The 26,046-nt window shown below is 42.4% G+C and overlaps 1 protein-coding gene across 1 annotated transcript in view; it reads left to right on the forward strand.

The window, feature by feature from the left end:
- Positions 1-25,580, forward strand: part of otulina (OTU deubiquitinase with linear linkage specificity a) — a 29,246-nt gene extending 3,666 nt beyond the window's left edge. The window contains 3 exon segments of the mRNA XM_073031660.1: positions 22,617-22,738; positions 25,037-25,443; positions 25,446-25,580. Of these exon segments, the coding sequence (XP_072887761.1) occupies positions 22,617-22,738; positions 25,037-25,443; positions 25,446-25,525 (609 nt within the window). The 3' untranslated portion in view covers positions 25,526-25,580.
- Positions 25,581-26,046: the final 466 nt, after the last annotated feature.

Here is a 26,046-nt window from a genome sequence, read left to right on the forward strand (position 1 = left end):
GAGTCCTTGAAAGTGAGTTCATGCGTTGTGGGAGCATTGCAGTGGTGGGGCAGGTGAAGTTGAGTGAAGTTATCCCCTCTGGTTCAGGAGCCTGATGATTGAGAGGTGATAATTGTTCCTGAACCTGGTGGCATGGGTCCAGAGACTCCTGTACCACCTTCCTGATGGGACCAACAAAAAGAGAGCATGTCCTGGGTGTTGGGAGCCCATGATGATGGATGCTGCCTTCCTGTGACAGCGACGTAGATGTGTTCAATGGTGGGGAGAGCTTTGCCCATGACGGACTGGGCCATATCCACTTTTTTTTTCAGGATTTTTCCAAATCACTAGATTCTGGAAAGGTTCTGGAAGACTGGAAAAGTGCAAATGTCACTCCACTTTTCAAGAAGGGAGAGAGGCAGAAGAAAGGAAACTTTAGGCCAGTTGGTCTGACCTCAGTGGTTGGGAAGACATTAGAGTCGATTACTCATGATGAGGTCTCAGGGTACTTGGAGGCACATGATAAAATAGGCCATAGTCAGCGTGGTTTCCTCAAAGGAAAATCTTGTCTGACAAATCTTTTGAAATTCCTTGGTGAAATAACAAGCAGGATAGACAATGAAAAATCGGTTGATGTTGTGTACTTGGATCTTCAGAAAGCTTTTGACAAGCTATTACACATGAGGCTGCTTAACAAGCCACGAGCCCATCCTATTACAGGAACGATTCTAGAATGGATAAAACAATGGCAGATTGGCAGGAGGCAAAGAATGGAAACAAAGGGGGCTCTTTCTGCCTTACTACCGGTGACTACTGGTATTCCACAGGAGCCTGTATTGGGAACAATTCTTTTTACATTATATACCAATGATTTGGATGATGGATTGATATCTTTGTTAAAAATTTTGCAGACGATATGAAGACAGGTGGAGGGGTTATGGAGTACTTGGTGACACAGGACAAGATAGGACAAAGTCAGCATGGCTTCCTTAAGGGAAAATCTTGCCTGATCAACCTGTTGGAAATCTTTGAAGAGATTACAACTAGGATGAAGGAGATGCAGTGGATGTTGTATATTTGGACTTTCAGAAGACCTTTGACAAGGTGCCACACATGAGACTGCTTACTAAGTGAAGAGCCCATGGTATTACAGGAAAGTTACTGGCATGGTTAGAGCATTGGCTGATTAGTAGGGGGCAGAAAGATTAGGAGAATGGACAAGCAGGTGGCAAATGAAATACAATGTTGGAAAATGCACTTTGGTAGAAATAAATGTGTGGACTATTTTCTAAATGGGGAGAAAATCCAAAGGAACTTGGGAGTCCTTGTGCAGAACACCCTGAAGGTTAACTTGCAGGTTGAGTCGGTGGTGAGGAAGGCAAATGCAATGTTAGCATTCATTTCAAGAGGTCCAGAATACAAGAGCAGGGATGTGATGCTGAGGCTTTATAAGGCACTGGTGAGGCCTCATCTTTAGTATTGTACATAGTTCTGGGCTCATCGAAGAAAATATGTGCTGGCATTGGAGAGGATTGAGAGGAGGTTCACAAGGATGATTCTGGCAAAGAAAGGGTTATGATCTACACGAAATGCTGTAGCAGGAAAGCAGCATGCGTCATTAGGTATCCCCACCATCACTCAGGTCATGCTCTCGTCTAGTTGCTACCACCAGGACGAAGGTACAGAGCCTCAACTCATATCCCCAGTTTCAGGAACGGTTATTACCCCTCAACCATCAAGCTCTTGAACTATAGGGGTAACTTCCTTTGCCCCCATTACTAAAATGATCCCACAACCTATAGCCTCACTTTCAAGGACTCTTCATCTCATGTTCTCGATGCATATTGCTTATTTGTTTATTATTATTTCTTTCTGTATTTGCACGGTTTGTTTTTGGCATTCTGGGCGGTCCTTCTGTTATGATTATTTTATAGATTAATTGAGTATGTCCACAAGAAAATGAATCTCAGTGTTGTATATGGTGATGTATATCTACTTTGATAATAAAGTTCACTTTGAACTTTCAAAAATGTCAGGTATCAGAGCATCCACGTAGTTTCTGGAGTAGTACAGTTTTATCAACAGAAATTGCAATACAGAGTTTTTTTTAAAACAGAAAAAGAAGCATTAAAGATCAGCCTAAAGATTAAAAGTTTGGCTTTATTTATCACACATACATCAAAGCATGTAGTGAATGCGTCATTTGCGTCATCAACCAACATTGTCCAAGGATGTACTGGGAGCAGCCCCCCAAGAGTTGCCAAGCCCACAGCTTACTAATCCTAAACCAGAGGAAATGCATCCGGTCACGGGGGTGGGGAAGGGACATACAAACTCCTTATGGACAGCGGTTGGGAATTGAACCTTCATCGTCCAATCACTGGCGCTTTACAGCTTTACAATAACTGCCTCATCTGTGGCCATGTTGAAATAAGTAAATGGGTCTCTTGGTAAACTTGCACAAAAGATGCCCTGCAGTAAGAATTCTTGCAAGAATGGTAGATAGATAGATACTTTATTCATCCCCATGGGGAAATTCAACTTTTTTTCCCAATGTCCCATACACTTGTTGTAGCAAAACTAATTACCGTAGATTCCGGACTACAGAGCACACCTGATTAAAAGCCGCTGGCTCTAATTTTAGAAATAAAATCAATTTTTTAATTGGAAAGGCCGCACCGGACTTTAGGCCGCACCGGATTTTCGGCCGCAGGTGTCCCACGTTGTAATATGAGATATTTACACAGAAAGATATTACACGTGAGGATTTTTTAACTTTTAATTAAATCCATATGGTAACAAAAACAAATACATATTGCAAATGCTTTTTTTCGAACCGTGCCCGTAACGCGGCTACTTTTAAATATATGTTGTGTATACTTCTTTACTGAACAACATTCCAATATCTCCTAACGACTGGTAAAAAATATATATACTGCAGCCTACCAGGAAAAGTTATTGATCGCCTTTAACTTAAAAGCAGCGTTCGCTCAGATCCAAAGCCGCTCGCGTAATGCGCTCCCTCCCTCCGTCCCGTTTTATCGCAAACGGCATTTTTCCCACAAGACACCGCGAAACCGGGTGTGACGTCATAGCATCCCGCGATGTAGTACAGAAAACAAATATAGTTAAAACTCTTCTAACTTTAACTAGAAAATGAATTACTAAGCGAAAATATTATAAACTAAATAACTGCCATAAGGCAGCACAATGCTTTGAGTGTTTTCCATGTTGATGAGGGTGAGTACAAATGACTGATTTACAATAATTTAATTGTGAAAGTGCGCTTGATTTATCGTACAATTTCATTGGACCTCTGTGAACTACTCATCAATTTTATTGGTCTACTGTTACGAGGCAAAATGTTTACGAGGCGGCATGAAAAAAATCATGTATTAGCCGCTCCATTTTAAAGGCCGCAAAGTTCAAAGCTGTTCAAAATGTGGGGAAAAAGTAGCGGCTTAAAATCCGGAATCTACGGTACATACAATACTTAACTCAGTAAAAAAATATGATATGCATCTAAATCACTATCTCAAAAAGCATTAATAATAGCTTTTAAAAAGTTCTTAAGTCCTGGCGGTTGAATTGTAAAGCCTAATGGCATTGGGGAGTATTGACCTCTTCATCCTGTCTGAGGAGCATTGCATCGATAGTAACCTGTCGCTGAAACTGCTTCTCTGTCTCTGGATGGTGCTATGTAGAGGATGTTCAGAGTTTTCCATAATTGACCGTAGCCTACTCAGCGCCCTTCACTCAGCTACCGATGTTAAACTCTCCAGTACTTTGCCCATGACAGAGCCCGCCTTCCTTACCAGCTTACATAGTGCTAGAAAGTCTGTGAACCCTGTGGAATTTTCTCTATTTCTGCATAAATGTGACGTAAAATGTGATCAGATCTTCACACAAGTCCTAAAACTAAATAAAGAGAACCCAATTAAATAAATAACACAAATATTTATTTATTTATTTATTGAGAAAAATGATCCAATATTGCATGCATTTGTTGGAAACGTAGAAACATAGAAAATAGGTGCAGGAGTAGGCCCTTCGGCCCTTCGAGCCTGCACCACCATTCAGTATGATCATGGCTGATCATCCAACTCAAAACCCTGTACCTGCTTTCTCTCCATACCCCCGATCCCTTTAGCCACAAGGGCCATATCTAACTTCCTCTTAAATATAGCCAATGAACCGGCCTCAACTGTTTCCTGTGGCAGAGAATTCCACAGATTCACCACTCTGTGTGTGAAGAAGTTTTTCCTCATCTCGGTCCTAAAAGGCTTCCCCTTTATCCTTAAACTGTAACCCCTCGTTCTGGACTCCCCCAACATCGGAAACAATCTTCCTGCATCTAGCCTGTCCAATCCCTTTAGAATTTTATACGTTTCAATAAGATCCCCCCTCAATCTTCTAAAATCCAGTGAGTATAAGCCTAGTCGTTCCAGTCTTTCTTCATATGAAAGTCCTGCCATCCCAGGAATCAATCTGGTGAACCTTCTTTGTACTCCTTCTATGGCAAGAATGTCTTTCCTCAGATTAGGGGACCAAAACTGCACACAATACTCTAGGTGCGGTCTCACCAAGGCCTTGTACAACTGCAGTAGAACCTTCCTGCTCCTGTACTCAAATCCTTTTGCTGTGAATGCCAACATACCATTTGCCTTTTTCACTGCCTGCTGTACCTGCATGCCCATCTTCAATGACTGGTGTACAATGACACCCAGATCTCGTTGTACCTCCCCTTTTCCTAATCGGCCACCATTCAGATAATAATCTGTTTTCCTGTTCTTGCAACCAAAGTGGATAACCATTTATCCACATTAAATTGCATCTGCCATGAATTTGCCCACTCACCTAACCTATCCAAGTCACCCTGCATCCTCTTAGCATCCTCCTCACAGCTAACACCGCCGCCCAGCTTCGTGTCATCCGCAAACTTGGAGATGCTGCATTTAATTCCCTTGTCTAAATCATTAATATATATTGTAAACAACTGGGGTCCCAGCACTGAGCCTTGTGGTACTGCCTGCCATTCTGAAAAGGTCCCGTTTACTCCCACTCTTTGCTTCCTGTCTGCCAACCAATTCTCTATTCACGTATGTGATAAAGTATGTGAACCTCTTGGGTAATGCCTTCGACAAAAGCTATTTGGAGTCAGGTGTTCCAGTCAATGAGATGAGATTGGAGGTGTGGGTTGTAGAGGTGCCCTGCCCTATATTTTAAAAAAAGTCAAAGTCAAGCAACACACACAAAATGCTGGTGGAACGCAGCAGGCCAGGCAGCATCTATAGGAAGAATACTGTCGATGTTTCGGGCCGAGACCCTTCATCAGGACTAACTGAAAGGAAAGATAGTAAGAGATTTGAAAGTAGTGGGGGGAGGGGGAAATGCGAAATGATAGGAGAAGACCGGTGGGGGGGGGATGAAGCTAAGAGCTGGAAAGGTGATTGGCGAAATTGATACAGAGTTGGAGAAGGGAAAGGATCATGGGATGGGAGGCCTAGGGAGAAAGAAAGGGGGAGGGGAGCACCAGAGGGAGATGGAGAACAGGCAGAGAGAGAACAAAAAGGGAGGGGAGAAAATAAGTAAATCAGGGATGGGGTAAGAAGGGGAGGAGAGGCAATAACAGAAGTTAGAGAAGTCAATGTTCGTGCCAGTAGGTGTTGTTCCTCCAACCTGAGTGTGGCTTCATCTTGACAGTAGAGGAGGCCATGGATAGACATGTCAGAATGGGAATGGGACGTGGAATTAAAATGTGTGGCTACTGGGAGATCCTGCTTTCTCTGGTGGGCAGAGCGTAGGAGTTCAGCGAAATGGTCTCCCAGTTTGCGTCAGGCCTCACCAATATATAAAAGGACGCACCGGGAGCACCGCGGTGACTCAGTATACCACACCAGCCGACTCAGTCAAGTTACTGACAGAGCCTGTTCTTCTCAAGAAAGATTTGTTTATGTGCACCATGCCTCATTCAAAACAACTTTCAGATGACCTTAGAAGAGTTGTAGAGATGCATGAAGTTGGAAAGGGCAACAAAAGCATTTCGAAAGACCCGCGTGTTCATCAGTCTACAGTAAAAAAAATTGTCTGCAAATGGAGGAAATTCAGTTCTGTTGCTACTCTCCCTGGGAGTGGGCATCCTGCAAAGATCACAAAGTGCAATGCTGAATGAGGTGCAAATGAACCCAAGGGTAACAGCAAGACCTGCAGAAATCTCGAACTTGCTGAAGTCTCTTCTTATGTCCACTGAACAAGAATGGTGTTCATGGAAGGACACCATGGAAGAAACCACTGCTCTCCAAAAAAAAACTTTGCTGCATGTCTCAGGTTTGCAAAAGACCACCTGGATGTTACACAATGCTTCTGGGACAGTGTTCTGTGGACAAGGGAGTCACACCAGTTACTGAAAGCAAATGTTCACATATGTTTTCCAACAAATACATGTAATATTGAATCATTTTTCTCAATAAATAAATGAACAAGTATAATGTTTTTGAGTTTATTTAATTGGGTTCTCTATCTCATTTTAGGACTTGCTTGAAGATCTGATCACATTTCAGGTCATGTTTATGCAGAAATAGAGAAAATTCCACAGGGTTCACAAACTTCCTAGCACCACTGTAGTTGGTGCAATGGTGCTACTTTTATTAAAGGTCTGAGATGCTAAGTGATGCAGCTGATGGGACTGGGTGTAGGTGTGGGCAGCAGCCTTGTAAACTCTGTCCCTCTCTCATGGTGTCATGATGACAAATCCCCAGGTCCAGATGGTCTGCACCCTAGGGTACTAAAGGAGGTGGCCCTGGAAATTGCGGATGCATTGGTAATCATTTTCCAATGTTCCTTAGATTCAGGATCAGTTCCTGAGGATTGGAGAATGGCTAATGTTATCCCACTTTTTAAGAAAGGAGGGAGGGAGAAAACAGAGAACTATCGACCTGTCAGCCTAACATCAGTAGTGGGGAAGGTGCTAGAGTCCATTATTAAAGATGAAATAGTGGCATATCTAGATAGCAGTGATAGGATTGGGCCGAGCCAGCATGGATTTACCAAGGGTAAATCATGCTTGACTAATCTGTTGGAGTTTTTCGAGGATGTAACCAGGAAGTTAGACGGGAGAGATCCAGTGGATGTAGTGTACCTCGATCTTCAGAAGGCATTTGATAAGGTCCCACATAGAAGATTGGTGGGTAAAATCAAAGCTCAGGGCATCGGGGGGAAGGCATTGACATGGATAGAAAACTGGTTGGCAGATAGAAAGCAAAGGGTAGCGGTGAATGGGTGTTTCTCGGAATGGCAGGTGGTGACTAGTGGGGTGCCACAGGGCTCGGTATTGGGACCACAGCTGTTTACCATTTACGTTAACGATTTGGATGAAGGCATAGAAAATAACATCAGCGAATTTGCTGATGATACTAAGCTGGGTGGCAGTGTGACATGTGACGAGGATGTTAGGAGAATTCAGGGTGACTTGGATAGGCTGGGTGAGTGGGCAGATACTTGGCAGATGGCGTTTAATGTTAATAAGTGTGAGGTTATCCACTTTGGGAGTAAGAACAGGAAGGCAGATTATTATCTGAACGGTATAGAGTTGGGTAAGGGAGAAATACAAAGAGATCTCGGAGTCCTTGTTCATCAGTCACTGAAGGTGAATGAGCAAGTGCAGCAGGCAGTGAAGAAGGCTAATGAAATGTTGGCCTTTATTACAAAGGGAATTGAGTACAAGAGCAAGGAAATCCTCTTGCATTTGTACAGAGCCCTGGTGAGACCACACCTGGAGTATTGTGTACAGTTTTGGTCTCCAGGGTTAAGGAAGGACATCCTGGCTGTAGAGGAAGTGCAGCGTAGATTCACGAGGTTAATTCCTGGATGTCTGGACTGTCTTACACAGAGAGGTTAGAGAGACTGGGCTTGTACTCGCTGGAATTAAGGAGATTGAGAGGGGATCTGATTGAAACATATAAGATTATTAAGGGATTGGACAAGATAGAGGCAGGAAATATGTTCCAGATGCTGGGAGAGTCCAGTACCAGAGGGCATGGTTTGAGAATAAGGGGTAGGTCATTTAAGACAGAGTTAAGGAAAAACCTCTTCTCCCAGAGAGTTGTGGGGGTCTGGAATGCACTGCCTCGGAAGGTAGTGGAGGCCAATTCTCTGGATGCTTTCAAGAAGGAGCTAGATAGGTATCTTATGGATAGGGGAATCAAGGGATATGGGGACAAGGCAGGAACCGGGTATTGATAGGAATTGATCAGCCATGATTTCAAAATGGCGGTGCAGGCTCGAAGGGCCGAATGGTCTACTTCTGCACCTATTGTCTATTGTGAGAGGTTATGTGTTCTCTGATAACAGGGCAAGGTGGGGGGGGGGGGGGGGGGGGAGTCCAAGACCAGAGGGCATATCCTCAGAAGAGGGATGTCAGACACCCTGAGCCAATAGGCTGGTCCTGGACTTATTTCCACTTGGCATGATTAACTTATTATTGTTTAATTATTTATGGTTTTATATTGCTATATCTCTACACTATTCTTGGTTGGTGCAGCTGTAACGAAACCCAGTTTCCCTCGGGATCAATAAAGTGTGTCTGTCTGTCCATTTAGAATGGAGATGAGGAATTTGCTTAGCTGGAGAGTGGATCTGTGGAATTCATTGCTGCACGGGGCTGTGAGGCCAGGTCATTGGGTATATTTAAGGCAGAGGTTGATAGATTTTTGATTATTCAGGGCACAAAGGGATATGGGGAAGAAGGCAGGAGGTTGCGGTTGAGAGGGAAAATGGATCAGCCATAATGAAACGGCGGTGGCCCAAATGGCCTAATTCTGCTCCTATAACCTTGTGGTTTAAAAATGATTGTAAATTGCAAAACTGCAAGTCCTTCCTCGAGCAACAGTATGTGAACAGGTTCTTGATGTATTCAAATTCATGGGGCAACATGATAAACCGGCACTATTTCTACAACTTACCCGGCAAACTTGTTCTGCAATTTACCCTTAGTCTTACTGACGTAGAGTGCTATTACCTTGTTCTTGTTGAGAGAAATGTCCATGCAAGAGCCCAGCTGTTTGTGCTCAAGGATATAACAACAGACTTTAACCGTTCCTTTTAAATAGGCATTGGACTTTGTCCATGGGAGTTGGAGGGCCGCCTTTACAATCTACCAAGCAATGAAAATGCTCCAGTCAGCCGGAGATTTGTTGCTGTTGTTATACCAAGGCCATTAGCTGCATTATTGAATGTTGGAGATGGCTTATAAATTTACTGCTGTGTAACAGTCTATAGACAACGTTCCCTCTAATTTGTCATGACCAGTGTGCGTAAAAATCTTGTGCCATGCAATTTTTTGTCCAGAGACAATGTGTGCACTAATTTTTAAGTGGAAGCAAACCTGAAGCTATTCTAAGCACAATAAGCTACCCAAGTCCAGTTTGTTGACTGCTTTTGGTGTAGCAGTTCCTACTATTTCATTAAGCCATTCTGCTTTAAACGAACTAGCAGTTCTTTGGCACTTCACGCCCTGTGCTTCTTTGGAATTCGACATTGCCTGCAGAGTAAATTCTCTCTGACTACACAACGTTGGCAAAATCTTCATTTCCCACATGCATAACTTCATTTGTTTATTTTTGCCATCTGATTTCAACTCCTTTAGCCTCCTAAAGATTAAAGCGCTCAAGCTGTTCTGATTGACTGGCAAACAATGCATCATGGGTCAGCTGCCGGTAAAGCTAAGCTGCTGTGCTCGACTCCAGCCATCAATCACATTTGATTGTTCCAGCTTATTTTCCACTAATGTCACATGCTGACAGCTGCACTCTACAGAGAAATGGGACTGGTCTATACGCACGTAGAAAGCAACATGTTTTCTGCATAATTTTCATTTACTGTTTTGTCAGTAAAAAGAAATGAAACCTCTTGTTTCCATCTTGTCTTTGATCATTTAAAAAGTTCAAAGTACATTTATTGTCAAAATATTGATACGTTATATAATCTTGAAATTCGTCTCCTTACAGCAGCTACAAAATAAAGAAACCCAAAAGAACCCATTTTAAAAAAAGATCGCAAACACACAATGAGCGGGGGTGGGGTGGGGGATAGAAACAAATCGTCAAAACAATCGAAGTAATCAAATAGCATTCAGAGCGAAAGTGAGTTCACAGACACGGAGCCTGAAGCAGACTGCAGCCTCAGTTCATCGCAGAGCGGAGTAGATGTCGAGTAGCAGCAAGCAGAACTGGCCCGACCCTTGTCCCTGGTCCTGACACCTTGTCTTTTTAATGTGGCCCGGCATTTAAATCGTCCAAACATCGGGTTGTTCCTTGCTCTAGAACCTGGGTCCTGTCACTTCGATACGCTCTGCCACCATGTTTCAGCTTGTACCTGACCTTTCCAAATCGGCCAGTGATCAAGCCTCGGTGTTTTTCCTTACTCTCGGCTTTGGTGGATAGGCCTCGACTCTGCCTTGCCTCGCTGGCTTCTCCATTGTTTGCAGTGATCGTTTACCAGAAAAAGTGGTATTAATAAAGTAGTTGCATTCTTTGTTTTATTTGCTGTGGCTGGGCTTCACCACTGCCATCTTAAACCAGAAATTATTTAATAACGAAGAGATAAAGTAGTTTCATTATGTCACATGACATTGGAACAGCAAGTGAAAGGTGTCATGTGCGTTAAGTCATCGAGGATTGTGCTGGGCAGACCGCAAATATCTCAGAGTATAGCACGGCCGCAGCTCACTGGCTTTAAGCTGTATGTCTTTGGAATGTGGGAGAAAGCCGGAGCACCCGGTGGAAGCTCGCGCAGATGGGAGAGCGTGCAAACTTCTTACAGACAGCAGCAGGATTCAAACCCTGTTCTTAGAGCTGCCACTACAAAACAATATGCTGACAAGCTCTACTACTATTGTGCTACAGACGTAAGGAATCAGTTGCAGACTGCTCTTTGTGTCGGCAGAACCGGTTTGGCTCTTTGAAAAAGGAATCCAGTGCTTCCTGGAAATTCTCACTTCCAAGTGACTCATTAAGTTCAGAGGGCTGTTGCCAGCGCTGCCTGACTGCAGAATCCTGGGTGCAGAGAGGCGGAGACTCAGCCAGCTCCATCATGGGCATTGGACTCCTTTTGAGGATGTCCTTGATGGTCAGGTGAGGCCCCCAAAGGACAGATCCATTGTTAATGACCTTCACCACCCAGGACATGCCCTCTTATTGCTACCGTCACAGAGGAGGTACAGGAACCTGAGGGTGCAGACTGTATTTCAGAGAAACAAGTAATGGCCCATGAACATTACCTCACTCTTCCACTTTTTCATAACTTATTTTAATTATAACTTACGGTAACTTTTCTGTTTTGTACTGCTGCAAAGCATCAAATTTCACCGCATATGTTGACATGGATGAGATTGAAAGAGTACGGAGAAAATTTATGATGTCATGACTTGAGGAACGAAGTTCTAGGGAAAGGTTGAATAGGTTAGGGTTTTATTCTCTGAAGTGTAGGAGAATGAAGGGTGATTCCATAGAGGTAAATAAAATTCTGGATGGCAGGGTGGAGGTAAGTCTACCAAAGGAGGTGTAAGGTGCTTCTTCCATCTACTAGTGTGCAGGTGACCCTTGGGCAAGGTGTAGCACCCCCCCAAAATAAAATCAGGGCCACATGAAGCCACGGGAGCAGGTGGTGGATGGTCGTATGAGCAGCCGGTGTGCATCACAAGTCCTGGTTATGCGACCATTGACACCAGGCAGACAATCTCTGAAGAGTGTTGATAATGGCTGGGGTCACCCGTCTTGTAAAGACACTGCCCAGAAGAAGGCAATGGCAAACCACTTCAGCAGAAGAATTTGCCAAGAACAATCATGGTCATGGAAAGACCATGATCACTTATGTCATATGACATGGCACATAATGAACAAACTGCAGTTGTTAGAACTTGAAGAACTAAGTTTCAGGGAAAGGTTGAATAGGTTAGGACTTTATTCCCTGGAGTGTAGGAAAATGAGAGGAGATTTGACAGTGTAACTCTCACTTCGGCTAGTGGCTTAATATAGGGGATGATAGCCACCCCCCACCAGCCTGGCAGAATTTAAAGAAATCTCATTTGGGTGGGTGCTACATGATGTGTCTCCTATTACAAATCAGAACTACGAAATAACAAACAGTACACAACTTCGTGATTTAACAATTGAGCTTGATAATTCTTAATTTGATTATATGGTTAGTAAAGAAAACAAAAGATAAAGAGCTCATTCTCATGAAGCAGTCTAACGCACAACGTTGGAGCTCACTGATAAGGCCGTCGGACCACCATCGACCTCCTCCGATCGTCGCTGACCTTCAGACCCTCGCTCCAAGTCCACTCCATCCAGTGGTCTACCAACTCTCTCCATTCGCATCTTCTCTCCTCATCTCTCTCCGGCAAAAGACCGCGAATTCCCGGCTCCCAGACACACACAAAAACATAGAAAACCTACTTCACAATACAGGCCTTTCGGCCCACAAAGTTATGCCGAACATGTCCCTAACTTAGAAATGACCAGGCTTACCTATAGCCCTCTATTTTTCTAAGCTCCATGTAACTATCTAAAAGCCTCTTAAAAGACCCTATCGTATCCGCCTCCACCACCATTGCCAACAGCCCATTCCACGCACTCACCACTCTCTGAGTAAAAAATCTTACCCCTGACTCCCCAGCACCTTAAACCTGTGTCCTCTTGTGCTAGCCATTTCAGCCCTGGGAAAAAGCCTCTGACTATCCACATGATCAATGCCTCTCATCATCTTGTACACCTCTATCAGGTCACCTCTCATCCCCCGTCGCTCCAAGGAGAAAAGGCCGAGTTCACACAACCTATTCTCATAAGGCATGCTCCCCAATCCAGGCAACATCCTTGTAAATCTCCTCTGCACCCTTTCTATGGCTTCCACATCCTTCCTGTAGTGAGGCGACCTGAACTGAGCACAGTACTCCAAGTGGGGTCTGACCAGGGTCCTACGTAGCTGCAACATTACCTCTTGGCTCCTAAATTCAATTCCATGATTGATGAAGGCCAATACACCATACGCCTTCTTCACCACAGTCAACCTGTGCAACTGCTTTGAGCGTTCCTATGGACTCGGACGCCAAGACCCCTCTGATCCTCCACACTGCCGGGAGTCTGACCATTAATACTATATTCTGCCATCATATTTGACCTACCAAAATGAACCACTTCACACTTATCTGGGCTGAACTCCATCTGCCACTTCTCAGTCCAGTTTTGCATCCTATTAATGTCCCACTGTAACCTCTGACAGCCCTCCACACTATCCACAACACCTCCAACCTTTGTGTCATCAGCAAACGTACCCATCCCTCCACTTCTTCATCCAGGTCATTTATAAAAATCACGAAGAGTAAGGGTCCCAGAACAGATCCCTGAGGCACCCCACTGGTCACCGACCTCCATGCAGAATATGACCCGTCTACAAACACTCTTTGCTTCTGTGGGCAAGCCAGTTCTGGATCCACAAAGCAATGTCCCCTTGGATCCTATGCCTCCTGACTTTCTCAATAAGCCTTGCATGGGGTACCTTATCAAATGCCTTGCTGAAATCCATATACACTACATCTACTGCTCTTCCTTCATCAATGTGTTTAGTCACATCCTCAAAAAATTTAATCAGGCTCGTAAGGCATGACCTGCCCTTTACAAAGCCGTGCTGACTACTAATCATATTATACCTGTCCAAATGTTCATAAATCCTGCCTCTCAGGATCTTCTCCATCAGCTTACCAAACACTGAGGTAAGACTCACTGGTCTATAATTTCCTGGGCTATCTCTACTCCCTTTCTTGAATAAAGGAACAACTTCTGCAACCTTCCAATCCTCCCATTGATGATGCAAAGACCATCGCCAGAGGCTCAGCAATCTAGACATCTAAACACAAGAAAGAACAACATCTTGCTCATTGGCTAACATGCCTCGTTATCTCCAGACATAACCCAAACATTGCTGCTACAGAGAAACCATTACCTTAGCAGTGGAGCATTACAGAGAAGCCATTACATTAGCAGTGAAACCTTATAGCAGGTTATAACAGAAAGATACGAAATTGAGGGGTATAGATAGAGTAAATGTAAGCAGGCTTTTTCCACTGAGGTTGGATGAAGCTGTCCTGAGACCCTTCACTCTGTTTCCCAAACCCCTGCCAAATTGATTTAAACCCTCCCAAAAGCTCTAACAAACCTGCCCACATAAATATTGGTCCCCCTCGGGTTTAGGTGCAACCCCTGACTTTTGAACAGGTCGGACTTCCCTCAGAAGAGATCCCAATGATCCAAGAACCTTAAGCCCTGTCCCCTGCAATAGCTTCTCAGCCATGCATTAATTTGCCAGATCATCTTGTTTCTACCCTCACTGGTGCCTTGCACAAGGAGCAATCCAGAAATTACTACACTGGAGGTCCTTCTCAGCTTTCAACCTGGCTCTCTAAATTCTCTTTTCAGGACCTCCTTGCTTTTCCTTCCTAAGCCATTAGTACCAATCTATACCAGACTGACAGACAAACATACTTTATTGAACCCGAGGGAAACTGGGTTTCGTTACAGTCACACTGACCAAGAATAGTGAAGAAATATAGCAATATAAAACCATAAATAATTAAATAATAATAAGTAAATAATGCCAAGTGGAAATAAGTCCAGGACCAGCCTATTGGCTCAGGGTGTCTGACACTCCGAGGGAGGAGTTGTAAAGTTTGATGGCCACAGGCAGGAATGACTTCCTATGACGCTCAGTGTTGTATCTCGGTGGAATGAGTCTCTGGCTGAATGTACTCCTGTGCCTAACCAGTACATTATGGAGTGGATGGGAGACATTGTCCAAGATGGCATGCAACTTGGACAGCATCCTCTTTTCAGACACCACCGTCAGAGAGTCCAGTTCCCCCCCCCCCCCCCCCCACAATATGACTGGCCTTACGAATGAGTTCGTTGATTCTGTTGGTGTCTGCTACCCTCAGCCTGCTGCCCCAGCACACAACAGCAAACATGATAGCACTGGCCACCACAGTCTCGTAGAACATCCTCAGCATCGTCCAGCAGATGTTAAAGGACCTCAGTCTCCTCAGGAAATAGAGACGGCTCTGACCCTTCTTGTAGATAGCCTCAGTGTTCTTTGACCAGTCCAGTTTATTGTCAATTCGTATCCCCAGGTATTTGTAATCCTCCACCATGTCCACACTGACTCCTTGGATGGAAACAGGGGTCACCGGTACCTTAGCCCTCCTCAGGTCCACCACCAGCTCCTTAGTCTTCACATTAAGCTGCAGATGATTCTGCTCGCACCATGTGACAAAGTTTCCCACCGTAGCCCTGTACTCAGCCTCATCTCCCTTGCTGATGCATCCAACTATGGCAGAGTCATAGTCAACTTCTGAAGATGGCAAGACTCTGTGCAGTAGTTGAAGTCCGAGGTGTAGATGGTGAAGAGAAAGGGAGACAGGACAGTCCCCTGTGGAGCCCCAGTGCTGCAGACCACTCTGTCTGACACACAGTGTTGCAAGCGCACGTACTGTGGTCTGCCAGTCAGGTAATCAATAATCCATGACACCAGGGAAGCATCCACCTGCATCACTGTCAGCTTCTCACCCGGCAGAGCAGGGCGGATAGTGTTGAACGCACTGGAGAAGTCAAAAAACATGACCCTCACAGTGCTCGCCGGCTTGTCCAGGTGGGCGTAGACACGGTTCAGCAGGTAGACGATGGCATCTTCAACTCCTAGTCGGGGCTGGTAGGCGAACTGGAGGGGGTCTAAGTGTGGCCTAACCATAGGCCACACCAAGATATATGGCTGCTTTCCCTCCCTCTCTAAAATGCTGTGGATGTGACCTGAGACTTTCTTGACCCTGGCACCCAGGAGGCAACATACCATTCGGGTGTCCCGTTCACAACCTCAGAATCTCCTCCCTGCTCTCCTAACTAATCAGTCCCCTATCACTACCACTCCCCCTTCTCCCTCATTCCCTTCTGCACCACAGACCCATGCTCCGAGCCAGTAACCCGGTCTCCACTTCATTCCCCTGGGAGCTCAACCAAAATGGTATACTTATTATTGAGTGGAATGGCCTCAGGGATGCTCTGCTCTAACTGCCTATTCACATTTCCATTTCTCCTGACAGTCACTCAGTTATTGGGGTGACTACTTCCCCGTAACTCTGATCAATTATCTCTTCTCTCTCTCTCTCTCTCTCGTACAAGCTGAAGGTCATCCAGCTGCTGCTCCACACCCCTACACGGTCTCCAAGGAGTTGCAACCAGATGCACCTCATACAGATGTAGTTCCCCGGGAGACTCCAACATCCATGAAGAACACACAACAGCCATTTACTACACTAGGTACAGTTGGGGGGGGGGGGGAAGAAAAGGGAACCTTTAACAGAAGCTAACCCGGAGCCAACGCCTCTTTGGAGATGAAGCGTCCTTTGAGCCAAAACCTGACACTCCTACTCTCACCACCAGCCTACTCCCAACAGCGGCTGCCCCGTTTGCCCCTTCTGTGCTTTTAAAGCCATTTGTCTGGATTGTGGGAGCCAACAAAACATGCCCACAACTCACTAACTCTAACCTTGCATCTTTTGGAATGTAGGACACTGGAGCCAACACAGCATGCCCACAACTTACCAACCCTATCCCATTCATCTTCAGAACCCAGAGCAGCTGTTAGAAGCCCAAACAACACACACACACAATGCTGGTGGAACACAGCAGGCCAGGCAGCATCTATAAGGAGAAGCACTGTCGACGTTTCGGGCTGAGACCCTTCATCAGGACTAATTGAAAGGAGAGATACTAAGAGATTTGAAAGTAGTGGGGGGAGGGGGAAATGCGAAATGATAGAAGACCAGAGGAGGTGGGATGAAGCTAAGAGCTGGAAAGGTGATTGGTGAAAGTGATACAGAGCTGGAGAAGGGAAAGGATCTTTGTTTTATATAAGATTAAATCCTTTTGTTTTATGTATATATATATAATACTAATTTTATATTTTAATTTTTGTTAACCAACCCTTTCTTATAATATGGGTGGTTTGTATCTTTTATTCAAATTTTTTTTGTTTGAGTTGCCGTCTTGAGACATGGGGGTAATTTTAGTGTTAGATTGCTTGCTTGCCTCTTTCTGGCCTTTTTCCTGGGGTTTTGAGGATGGAGGGAGGGGGATTTTTCTTTTTTCTTTTTGCTTGCTTTATGCTTAGTTTTACTTCATGGGCTCATATGAAACTACAAAAATGGTTGCAGTGTCATGACTTCCGGTTCCTCCTTGAACTTACTTCCCTCTTCCGGATTCATGAGTTCATCTTTTTTTTTAACCTTATGTGTTAATTGTAATAAATATTGTCAATATGGATAAGGTTATTAATTTCGTTTCTTGGAATACTAATGGTTTAAATCATCCGATCAAACGGAAAAAAATATTCAAAGTATTCCATAGAATGAATGCTAATGTTATCTTTGTACAAGAGACTCATCTAAGGAAGGTGGATAGTCAACGCTTTTTTAGGTTTTGGAAAAGACAACAATATCACTCGAATTCTCAAGCCAAAGTAAGAGGCGTTTCCATTTTTATAGATTCTTCAACCTCCTTTATACACCATGAAACAATTTCAGACCCACAAGGTAGATTTTTGCTTATTACTGGTCTACTTTTTAATCAAAAAGTTGTTTTAGTTAATGTTTATGCTCCAAACACTGATTGTCCTGAATTTTTTAAGTGTCTATTTACATCCTTTCCCAATTTGAATCAGTACAGGCTGATAATGGGTGGGGATTTTAACTGTTGTTTAAACCCTTCGATGGATAGATCTAAGCCCACCCAAGCTCTTCCGAATAAATCGGCCTCTCTTATTAATTCCTTTATGACTGATTCAGCAATTTTTGAAATTTGGCGTTTTTTACACCCCAATGACAAAGAGTATTCATACTTTTCTCACATTTATCATAATTATTCAAGAATTGATTACTTTTTCATTGATCACCGTTTACTTACAGATGTTATCGATTGTAAATATGACTCTATTACCATTTCTGACCATGCACCTTTGAAGCTATCTATTAAGATAATGGATTCATCTATTAATGCTAAATCTTGGAGGTTTAACTCTATTTTATTGCAGGACTTAGACTTTGTTAATTTTATTAAACAACAAATTGATTTGTTTTTCTCAACAAATTCTACAGCAGAGATCTCTAGTGGAATTTTATGGGACACTTTTAAAGCATTTATTCGTGGACAGATTATTTCATACTCTGCTGGAGTTAGGAAACGAACTAATTCTAAAATATTAACATTGGTTGATAAAATCAAAGCAATTGATAAGATTTATTCAGTGACCCCCAGCAAAGAACTTTATAAAGAAAGAGTGGAACTTCAAATGGAGCATAGTTTGTTATTATCCTCTTCGATTGAAAATCAGTTAATTAAATCTAGAACCCAGTTTTATGTACATGGAGATAAGTCTGGCAAATTATTGGCTAATCAATTGAAAACTGCTTTGGTTAAACGACAGATTACTAGGATTCGTAAACAAGATGGCACTCTGATGATCGACCATAAAGAGATAAATAAAGCCTTTCAAGATTTTTATAATTCCTTATATCAATCAGAATTTGTTGAGGATTCTTCTATAATAGATTAATTTTAAGGAAATTGAATATTCCAAAATTAACAGTAGAGGATAGTGTATTCCTAGATACACCTATTATGGAAACTGAAATAAAAAAGGCTATTTTTTCAATGAATTCCAGTAAAGCTTCTGGTCCAGATGGTTATACTGCAGAATTTTTTAAATCCTTTTCCTCTATACTTTCTCCTTGGCTTTGTAAAATTTTTAAAGATGCGTTAATTATAGGCAAATTGCCACAATCTTTTTATGAAGCCTCTATTTCTTTAATTCTTAAAAAAGATAAAGACCCTATTGAATGTGCATCCTATCGGCCTATATCCTTGCTGAATACGGATTTTAAGATTTTTAGTAAAATTTTGGCTACTAGATTAGAAAATATATTACCTCGAATCATTTCTGAAGATCAGACTGGATTTATTAAAAATTTATTAAATTTATTAAAAATTTAACATTAGAAAATTAATTAATATTATTTATACTCCTTCACCCAAAATACCAGAATTTGTCATTTCCTTAGATGCTGAAAAAGCATTTGATAGAGTTGAATGGCCATATTTATTTAATACGTTGCAGCATTTTAATTTTAGTTCAAAATTTATATCATGGATTAAATTAATATATTATAAACCCTTGGCTTCGGTCTTTACCAATAATCAAAGATCTTTTTTTCAGTTATTTCGTGGTACAAGGCAAGGCTGTCCTTTAAGTCCTTTACTATTTGACATTGCTTTGGAACCTTTGGCTATAGCCATTCGTGAATCACCTAATATTTTGGGTATTACTCGTGGGGAGGGGACGTATAAGTTATCATTATATGCTGATGATTTGTTACTATACATATCCGACCCTGAGAGATCTATTCCTGCTATTTCGTCCTTGCTTGCTCAGTTTAGTAACTTTTCTGGGTATAAATTGAATTTTAATAAGAGCGAATTATTTCTATTAAATATGCAAGTTCCAATTTATAAACATTTACCATTTAAAGTTGTTACAGATTATTTTACTTATTTGGGTATTAAAATTACTAAAAAAACAAAGATTTATTTAAAGTTAATTTTTTACCTTTAATTGACCAAATTAAGCAACTTGCTACCAGGTAGTCTCCATTATCTTTGTCATTGGTTGTTCGAATTAATGCTATTAAGATGATGGTATTATCCAAATTCTTATATTTATTTCAAGCATTACCAATTTTTATTCTTAAATCTTTTTTTGATATTATTGACTCCAAAATATCTTCTTATCTGTGGCAGAATAAAAATCCTAGACTAGGCAAAAAATATTTACAGAAGCCTAAGAAGGAGGGTGGTTTGGCTTTGCCAAACTTGAGATTTTACCATTGGGCAGTTAATATACGATATTTAATATTTTGGACACAATAATCGACTATAGCTGCTTGCCCACAATGGGTAAATTTGGAATGTAAATCTGTACAAGACTTTTCATTGTTTTCCATTTTAGGATTTTCACTTTTTCTTTATCTAAATTGAATAAACAAATAACTAATCCTATAGTCAAACATACATTGCGAATTTGGTTTCAATTTCATAAATTTTTTGGTTTGAATAAGTTCATTTTATCAAGCCCTATAATATCTAACTTTTTTTCGGCCCTCTTTTATGGAAAACAAAAGGTATAACATGTTTTCGTGATTTGTTTTTGGATGATAGCTTTATGTCCTTTGAACAGCTATCTAATAAATATAATTTACCTAAAACTCATTTTTTTAGATATTTGCAAGTTAAAAAATTTTTGTATAATGAGTTACAGTCTTTTCTGAAACTATGTCCATTGGACATTACGGAAAGAATTTTAGCTCTGAATCCTTGTCAAAAGGGTTTAGTAGCTGTCATTTATAATATGATCATGAAAATACAGCTAGAAGTATCAGAAAAAATTAAGAAGGAATGGGGAAAAAGAACTTCATTGTCTTATATCCACTGAGCAGTGGGAGAAAATTTTACTATTAGTCAATTCGTCTTCTATTTGTGCTAAACATGCCCTAATACAATTTAAGGTTGTACATAGAGCTCATATGTCTAAGGATAAACTTGCTCGATTTTATTCTTATGTTAATCCAACCTGTGACAGATGTCATTCCGATGTTGCTTCATTGACCCATATGTTTTGGTCTTGCCCTTGTTTGCAAAATTATTGGAAAGATATTTTCAGTATTATTTCAATAGTTCTGAATATCAATTTCCAACCGCATCCTATTACTGCAATTTTCGGTTTACCAATGGTGGATAATAGTGGCTTATTCTCCTCATCTCGACGAATGATTGCATTTGTTACATTAATGGCTAGATCTATTTTATTGAATTGGAAAGAAATTAATCCTCCAACTATATTTCAGTGGTTTTCTCAAACTATCTCTTGTTTGAGCTTAGAAAAAATTAGAAGTGTTGTTTTTGATCCTTCAGTTAAATTTGTAGAAACTTGGAGACCATTTATTCAACATTTTCATATGAGTTAAATTGTCTTTTCCTAAACCTCACTTTTATTATCCTTAATTATTTGGATGAAGGTTCGGAGTTATTGGCACTACTGTATATATCTGACATTGTGCAATGGCCCATGTTGGTTAGTGTTTTTTTTTTGGTTTTTTTTTCTTTTTATTTCTTTTGTTCATAAATACTATGAGTTTGGGAGGTTATATATATTGATTATTATATATTTGAATGTCTACTTAAACTATTAACTATGTACTCTCAAACTCTTTGTATTCATGTTTCATTTATGTTTGCTTAAAAAATTAATAAAAAGATTTAAAAAGAAAGAAAGAAAGAAAGGATCATGGAACGGGAGGCCTCGGGAGAAAGAAAGGGGGAGGGGGGGGAGCACCAGAGGGAGATGGAGAACAGGCAGAGTGATGGGCAGAGAGAGAGAAAAAACAACAACTAAATATTAACGGAAGTTGGAGAAGTCAATGTTCATGCCATCAGGTTGGAGGCTACCCAGCTGGTATATAAGGTGAGGGAGATGGAGAACAGGCAAACAACTAAATATCTCAGGGATGGGGTAAGAAGGGGAGGAGGGGCATTAACGGAAATTAGAGAAGTCAATGTTCATGCCATCAGGTTGGATCTCCCAGTGGCCACACATTTTAATTCTACGTCCCATTCCCATTCTGATATGTCTATCCATGGCCTTCTGTATTGTCAAAATGAATCCAAACTCAGGTTGGAGGAACAACACCTTATATACCGGATGGGTAGCCTCCAACCTGATGGCATGAACATTGACTTCTCTAATTTCCGTTAATGCCCCTCCTCCCTTTCTTTTTTTCTCTCTCTCTCTCTGCCCATCACTCTGCCTGTTCTCCATCTCCCTCTGGTGCTTCTTTCCCCCCCCCCCCCCTTTCTTTCTCCTGAGGCCTCCCGTCTCATGATCCTTTCCCTTCTCCAGCTCAGTATCACTTTCACCAATCACCTTTCCAGCTCTTAGCTTCATCCCACCCCCTCCGGTCTTCTATCATTTAGCATTTCCCCCTCCCCCCCACTACTTTCAAATCTCTTAGTATCTCTCCTTTCAGTTAGTCCTGATGAAGGGTCTCGGCCCAAAACATCAACAGTGCTTGTCCTTATAGATGCTGCCTGGCCTGTTGTGTTCCACCAGTATTTTGTGTGTGTTGTTTGAATTTCCAGCATCTGCAGATTTCCTCGTGTTAGAAGCCCATGTGGTCATGGGGAGACTGTGCAGACTCTAGACTGCAGAGGGAATTTGAACCTGGGCCACTGGTACTGCAATACTGTTACACTAACCACTACGCTATCTTGCTGCCCTGAATTTTCTGATTCCTTATCCAGTCCTCTTAAGTTATTAATCCAACAATATACTAATTACGTCTTCCTTCTCGGAGCTGGAATTCACTTTTTAAAAATATGATTGTTAGGCAGAGCATTTGTAAGTTCAACGTGCATCGCTGATTGCATGCCATCAAATGTTGATGGCCAGCTATAATTCAGTGATTACTTTCAACTGTTTATTTCTAGGAAGGCTATCGGGACGGGGTAAATGCTGGCAGAGAATCCACTTTACAGCAAGGTTTTAATAAAGGCTACCGGGAAGGTCTAAAGAAGATGTTGATCCCCGGACAGATGCGAGGGCTTCTGAGGTGAGTGCATCGAGAGGCACACCACGCAGATTTCTGGACTGCTGTGGGTTTGTAGTGATTCTGTAGTCCACCTACTCACAGGACACAGTGTATCTTTACCCAATGCACAGACAATGACCATTTTGCAGAACTTTCATGCTGAACGTGGGTTTTCTCTCTTCCTGTTTTACGTAGAACAAACACTACCATTCAGTCCCAGTAGCCCACAATGTTGTGCTGACATTTTAACCAACTTTACGATCAATCTAACCCTTCCCTCCTAAATAGCCCTCCATTTATTGTATCATCCTTCTGCCTATCTAAGAGTTTCCTAAATGCCCCTAATGTATCTGCCTCTACCACCACCCCCAGCAGGGCACTCATTGCACTCTGTGTAAAAAGAAAAACTTACCTTTGACATCCTCTCCACTTTACCTTCCTCCAGTCACGTTAAAATTATGCCCCCTCGTATTAGCTAGGAGTTAAAAGTCTCTGGCTGTCCACTTGATCCATGCCTTTTCTCATCTTGTGCACCTCTTATCAAGTCACCCTTCTTCAGTCCAAGGAGAAGCCCTAGCTCTCTAAATCCAGCCTGCATCCTGATAAATCTCTTCTGCACCCTGTCTAAAGCTTCCTATAATGAGGCAACCACAACTGAACACTCCAAGTGTGGTCTAACCAGGATTTACAGAGCTGCACCATTTCCTCACTCAATCCTTATTATACTCTGTCAGTGTATTCATTATTCCCATATTTGTGCCGATCAGGATTTCTTTTTGAATATATTTATACTACTGATTCAATTACCTCATGTTATCCAGGGATAAATCCCTTTGTGCCTTGAGGAAAGGATGCATAGATAGAGGCTGAGACACGTCTATATTGATGAGGCTTGGATAGAATGGATTTTCTTTCTTGGGGAAGAAATGGCTAATACTAGGAGGCATAGTTTTAAGGTGACTAGAGGAAAGTATAGGGCGATGCCAGAGGGCAGGTTCTTTACACAGAGTGGTAGGTGCGTGGAATGGTGGTAGAGGTACATAGATCTATTAGGGGCAGTGTAGAAACTTTTAGATAGACACAACGATGATAGAATGGAGGGTTATGTGTCGTAGGGAAGGGTGAAATTGGTCTTGGAATAGGTTAAAAGTTGCAGCTCAATAAAAGTAGAGGATTGCATACAGTTCTGTTACGTTATTGCCCGTTATACCACTGGTGTTTGCGGCAACAGTGAAGTTCCTCCATTTGTCCATACTGTTGCACAAAGAATTGCTATTTCATTAACAATTTTTTTGACTAGTCAGGGTTACTATGTCTGAGCTGCGCCTCTGAGCCTGAAGGATCAGTGACCACTCTTAGTCTGGCCCCTACCCTTTGACCTGTTTGGCATGGGTGACCCTACCAAGAGTCAAAGCGTAAAGCCCTGACTCCGGCCAACATTGCTCTCTGGGTCATTGAGGCATGCAAGCCTCCGAACCCTACGACAAGGTTGTGGTCCTCTTGGAGGTTACAGTTTTTGTGGCTTTGGAGAGGGTGCAGAAGAGGTTTACCAGGATGCTGACCAGATTAGAGGGCATGTGATATAACGAAAGTTTGGATAAGCTTGTGTTGTTTTCTCTGCAGCGGTGGAGGCTGAGGGGAGAGCTGATAAAGTTTTATAAGATTGAGAGGCATTGATAGAGGAAACAGACAGGGTTGAATTGTCTAAAATCAGAGGGCATGCATTTACGAGGGGTGATTGATAAGTTTGTGGCCTAAGGTAGAAGGAGTCAATGTTAGAAAACCTAGCACATTGATTTTTCAACATAGTCCCCTCCTACATTTACACACTTAGTCCAGCGGTCGTGGAGCATACAGATCTTGGACCTCCAGAAAGTGTCCACAGCAGGGGTGATTGATAAGTTTGTGGCTTAAGGTAGGAGATGAGTTATTAACTTCAAACTTTCTGCATAATCACTCAAAGAGTTGACCTGCATGTGCATGTAACGAAAACTGTATAACTCATCTCCTTCCACCTTAAGCCACAAACTTATCAATCACCCCTTGTAGGGTGAGGGTAAATTCAAAGGATATGTGAGGGGTGGGTGCCTGGAATGTGCTGCCTAGGGTGGTGGTACAGGCAGAAACACTAGAGACTTGTAAGAGACTTCGGATTGACACATGAATGTGAGGTAAATGGAAGGACTGGGCATTGTGTAGACAGAAGAGACTAGTTAGCCATTTGATTACTGATTTACAATTCTTTATATTAGCATTTGTGTTTCATGAGTTTTGCATCAGAAATACTAATGAATAAATCTATGTTTTCAATTTCCGCAGTGCACTGCTGTCATGGTGTCACCTCAATAAAAGTGATCCTAATCTCCTGTCCAAAGTAAATCAACTCCTCGATGTTGCTACCCAACAGGAAGAAGTTATTTTTAGAAACCTGAGTTTACCAACCAGGGAGACGAATGTCAGTGATGTGACCGAGTGTATTGAGGACATGGGATTGGACACTGGACCAGAGCAACCAGACAGGGATCATTCCAATGAGGCTGTGAGCAATAACTGCTGCCCTTCTGCCAGTGGAACAGGACAACGTGATCCTGGAACAAACTGGACTGGTTTAGTTCACCAGACATGCTGCAGAAGAGCGTCAGGAATTAATGAAGCAGAAATGGTTCAGCAGCTTTATCGAGACTGCGAGCTCTTGCTGAAAGGCTATGAAATACCGGTGGATATAGCACACATTTTCAGTGGCAGCCATATCTGTCAGTAAACGAGTCTATTACCTGCTGGGGATTTTTGAAAAGTAAGAATAGTTGAGAATATTCAATGTCTGCTCAGATATTTAAATTTAATAAACAGTAGTTTCAGATAATACTTGGTTATGTTGTGTTTGATACAAGAAAAAAGTCTTTGTGCGTAGTTAGTCATCACCAGCCCCTGCCTACCTGCCATGTAAATATGTGTGTGTGGTGACCCACTTTCTAAGCAGGCGAACCGGCTCACAAAATGGCGCGCGTCGGCGGAGAGGCCAGCCCCAAAATGGCGCTGGGCCTTCTTCACCAGCAAGGGGAGAAAGGCCGCGCGCGGGAAGAGACTTTTGTAATGCACCTTTGATGTCATTTCCGCCCAGAGGGTGGGAACGGAACTGCGTAAAAGCCAGTGCCGCGAAGTTTGAATAAACTAGTCTGGAGTGCAACTTACAGACTGTGTGTCATTGTTTCTAGTTCTGTGTGTAGCAACCAGAGGCAGGAGTGAGGAAGCCAATGAACAGTGGTGTTTCTACCACCAGTGGCGGGGCACAGAAGCCCGCCGTTATCACCCACCCTGTAAGTTCCTGG

This window comes from Hemitrygon akajei, chromosome 1 (genome assembly GCF_048418815.1).
Source record: "Hemitrygon akajei chromosome 1, sHemAka1.3, whole genome shotgun sequence".
Classification (NCBI taxonomy): Eukaryota; Metazoa; Chordata; class Chondrichthyes; order Myliobatiformes; family Dasyatidae; genus Hemitrygon; species Hemitrygon akajei.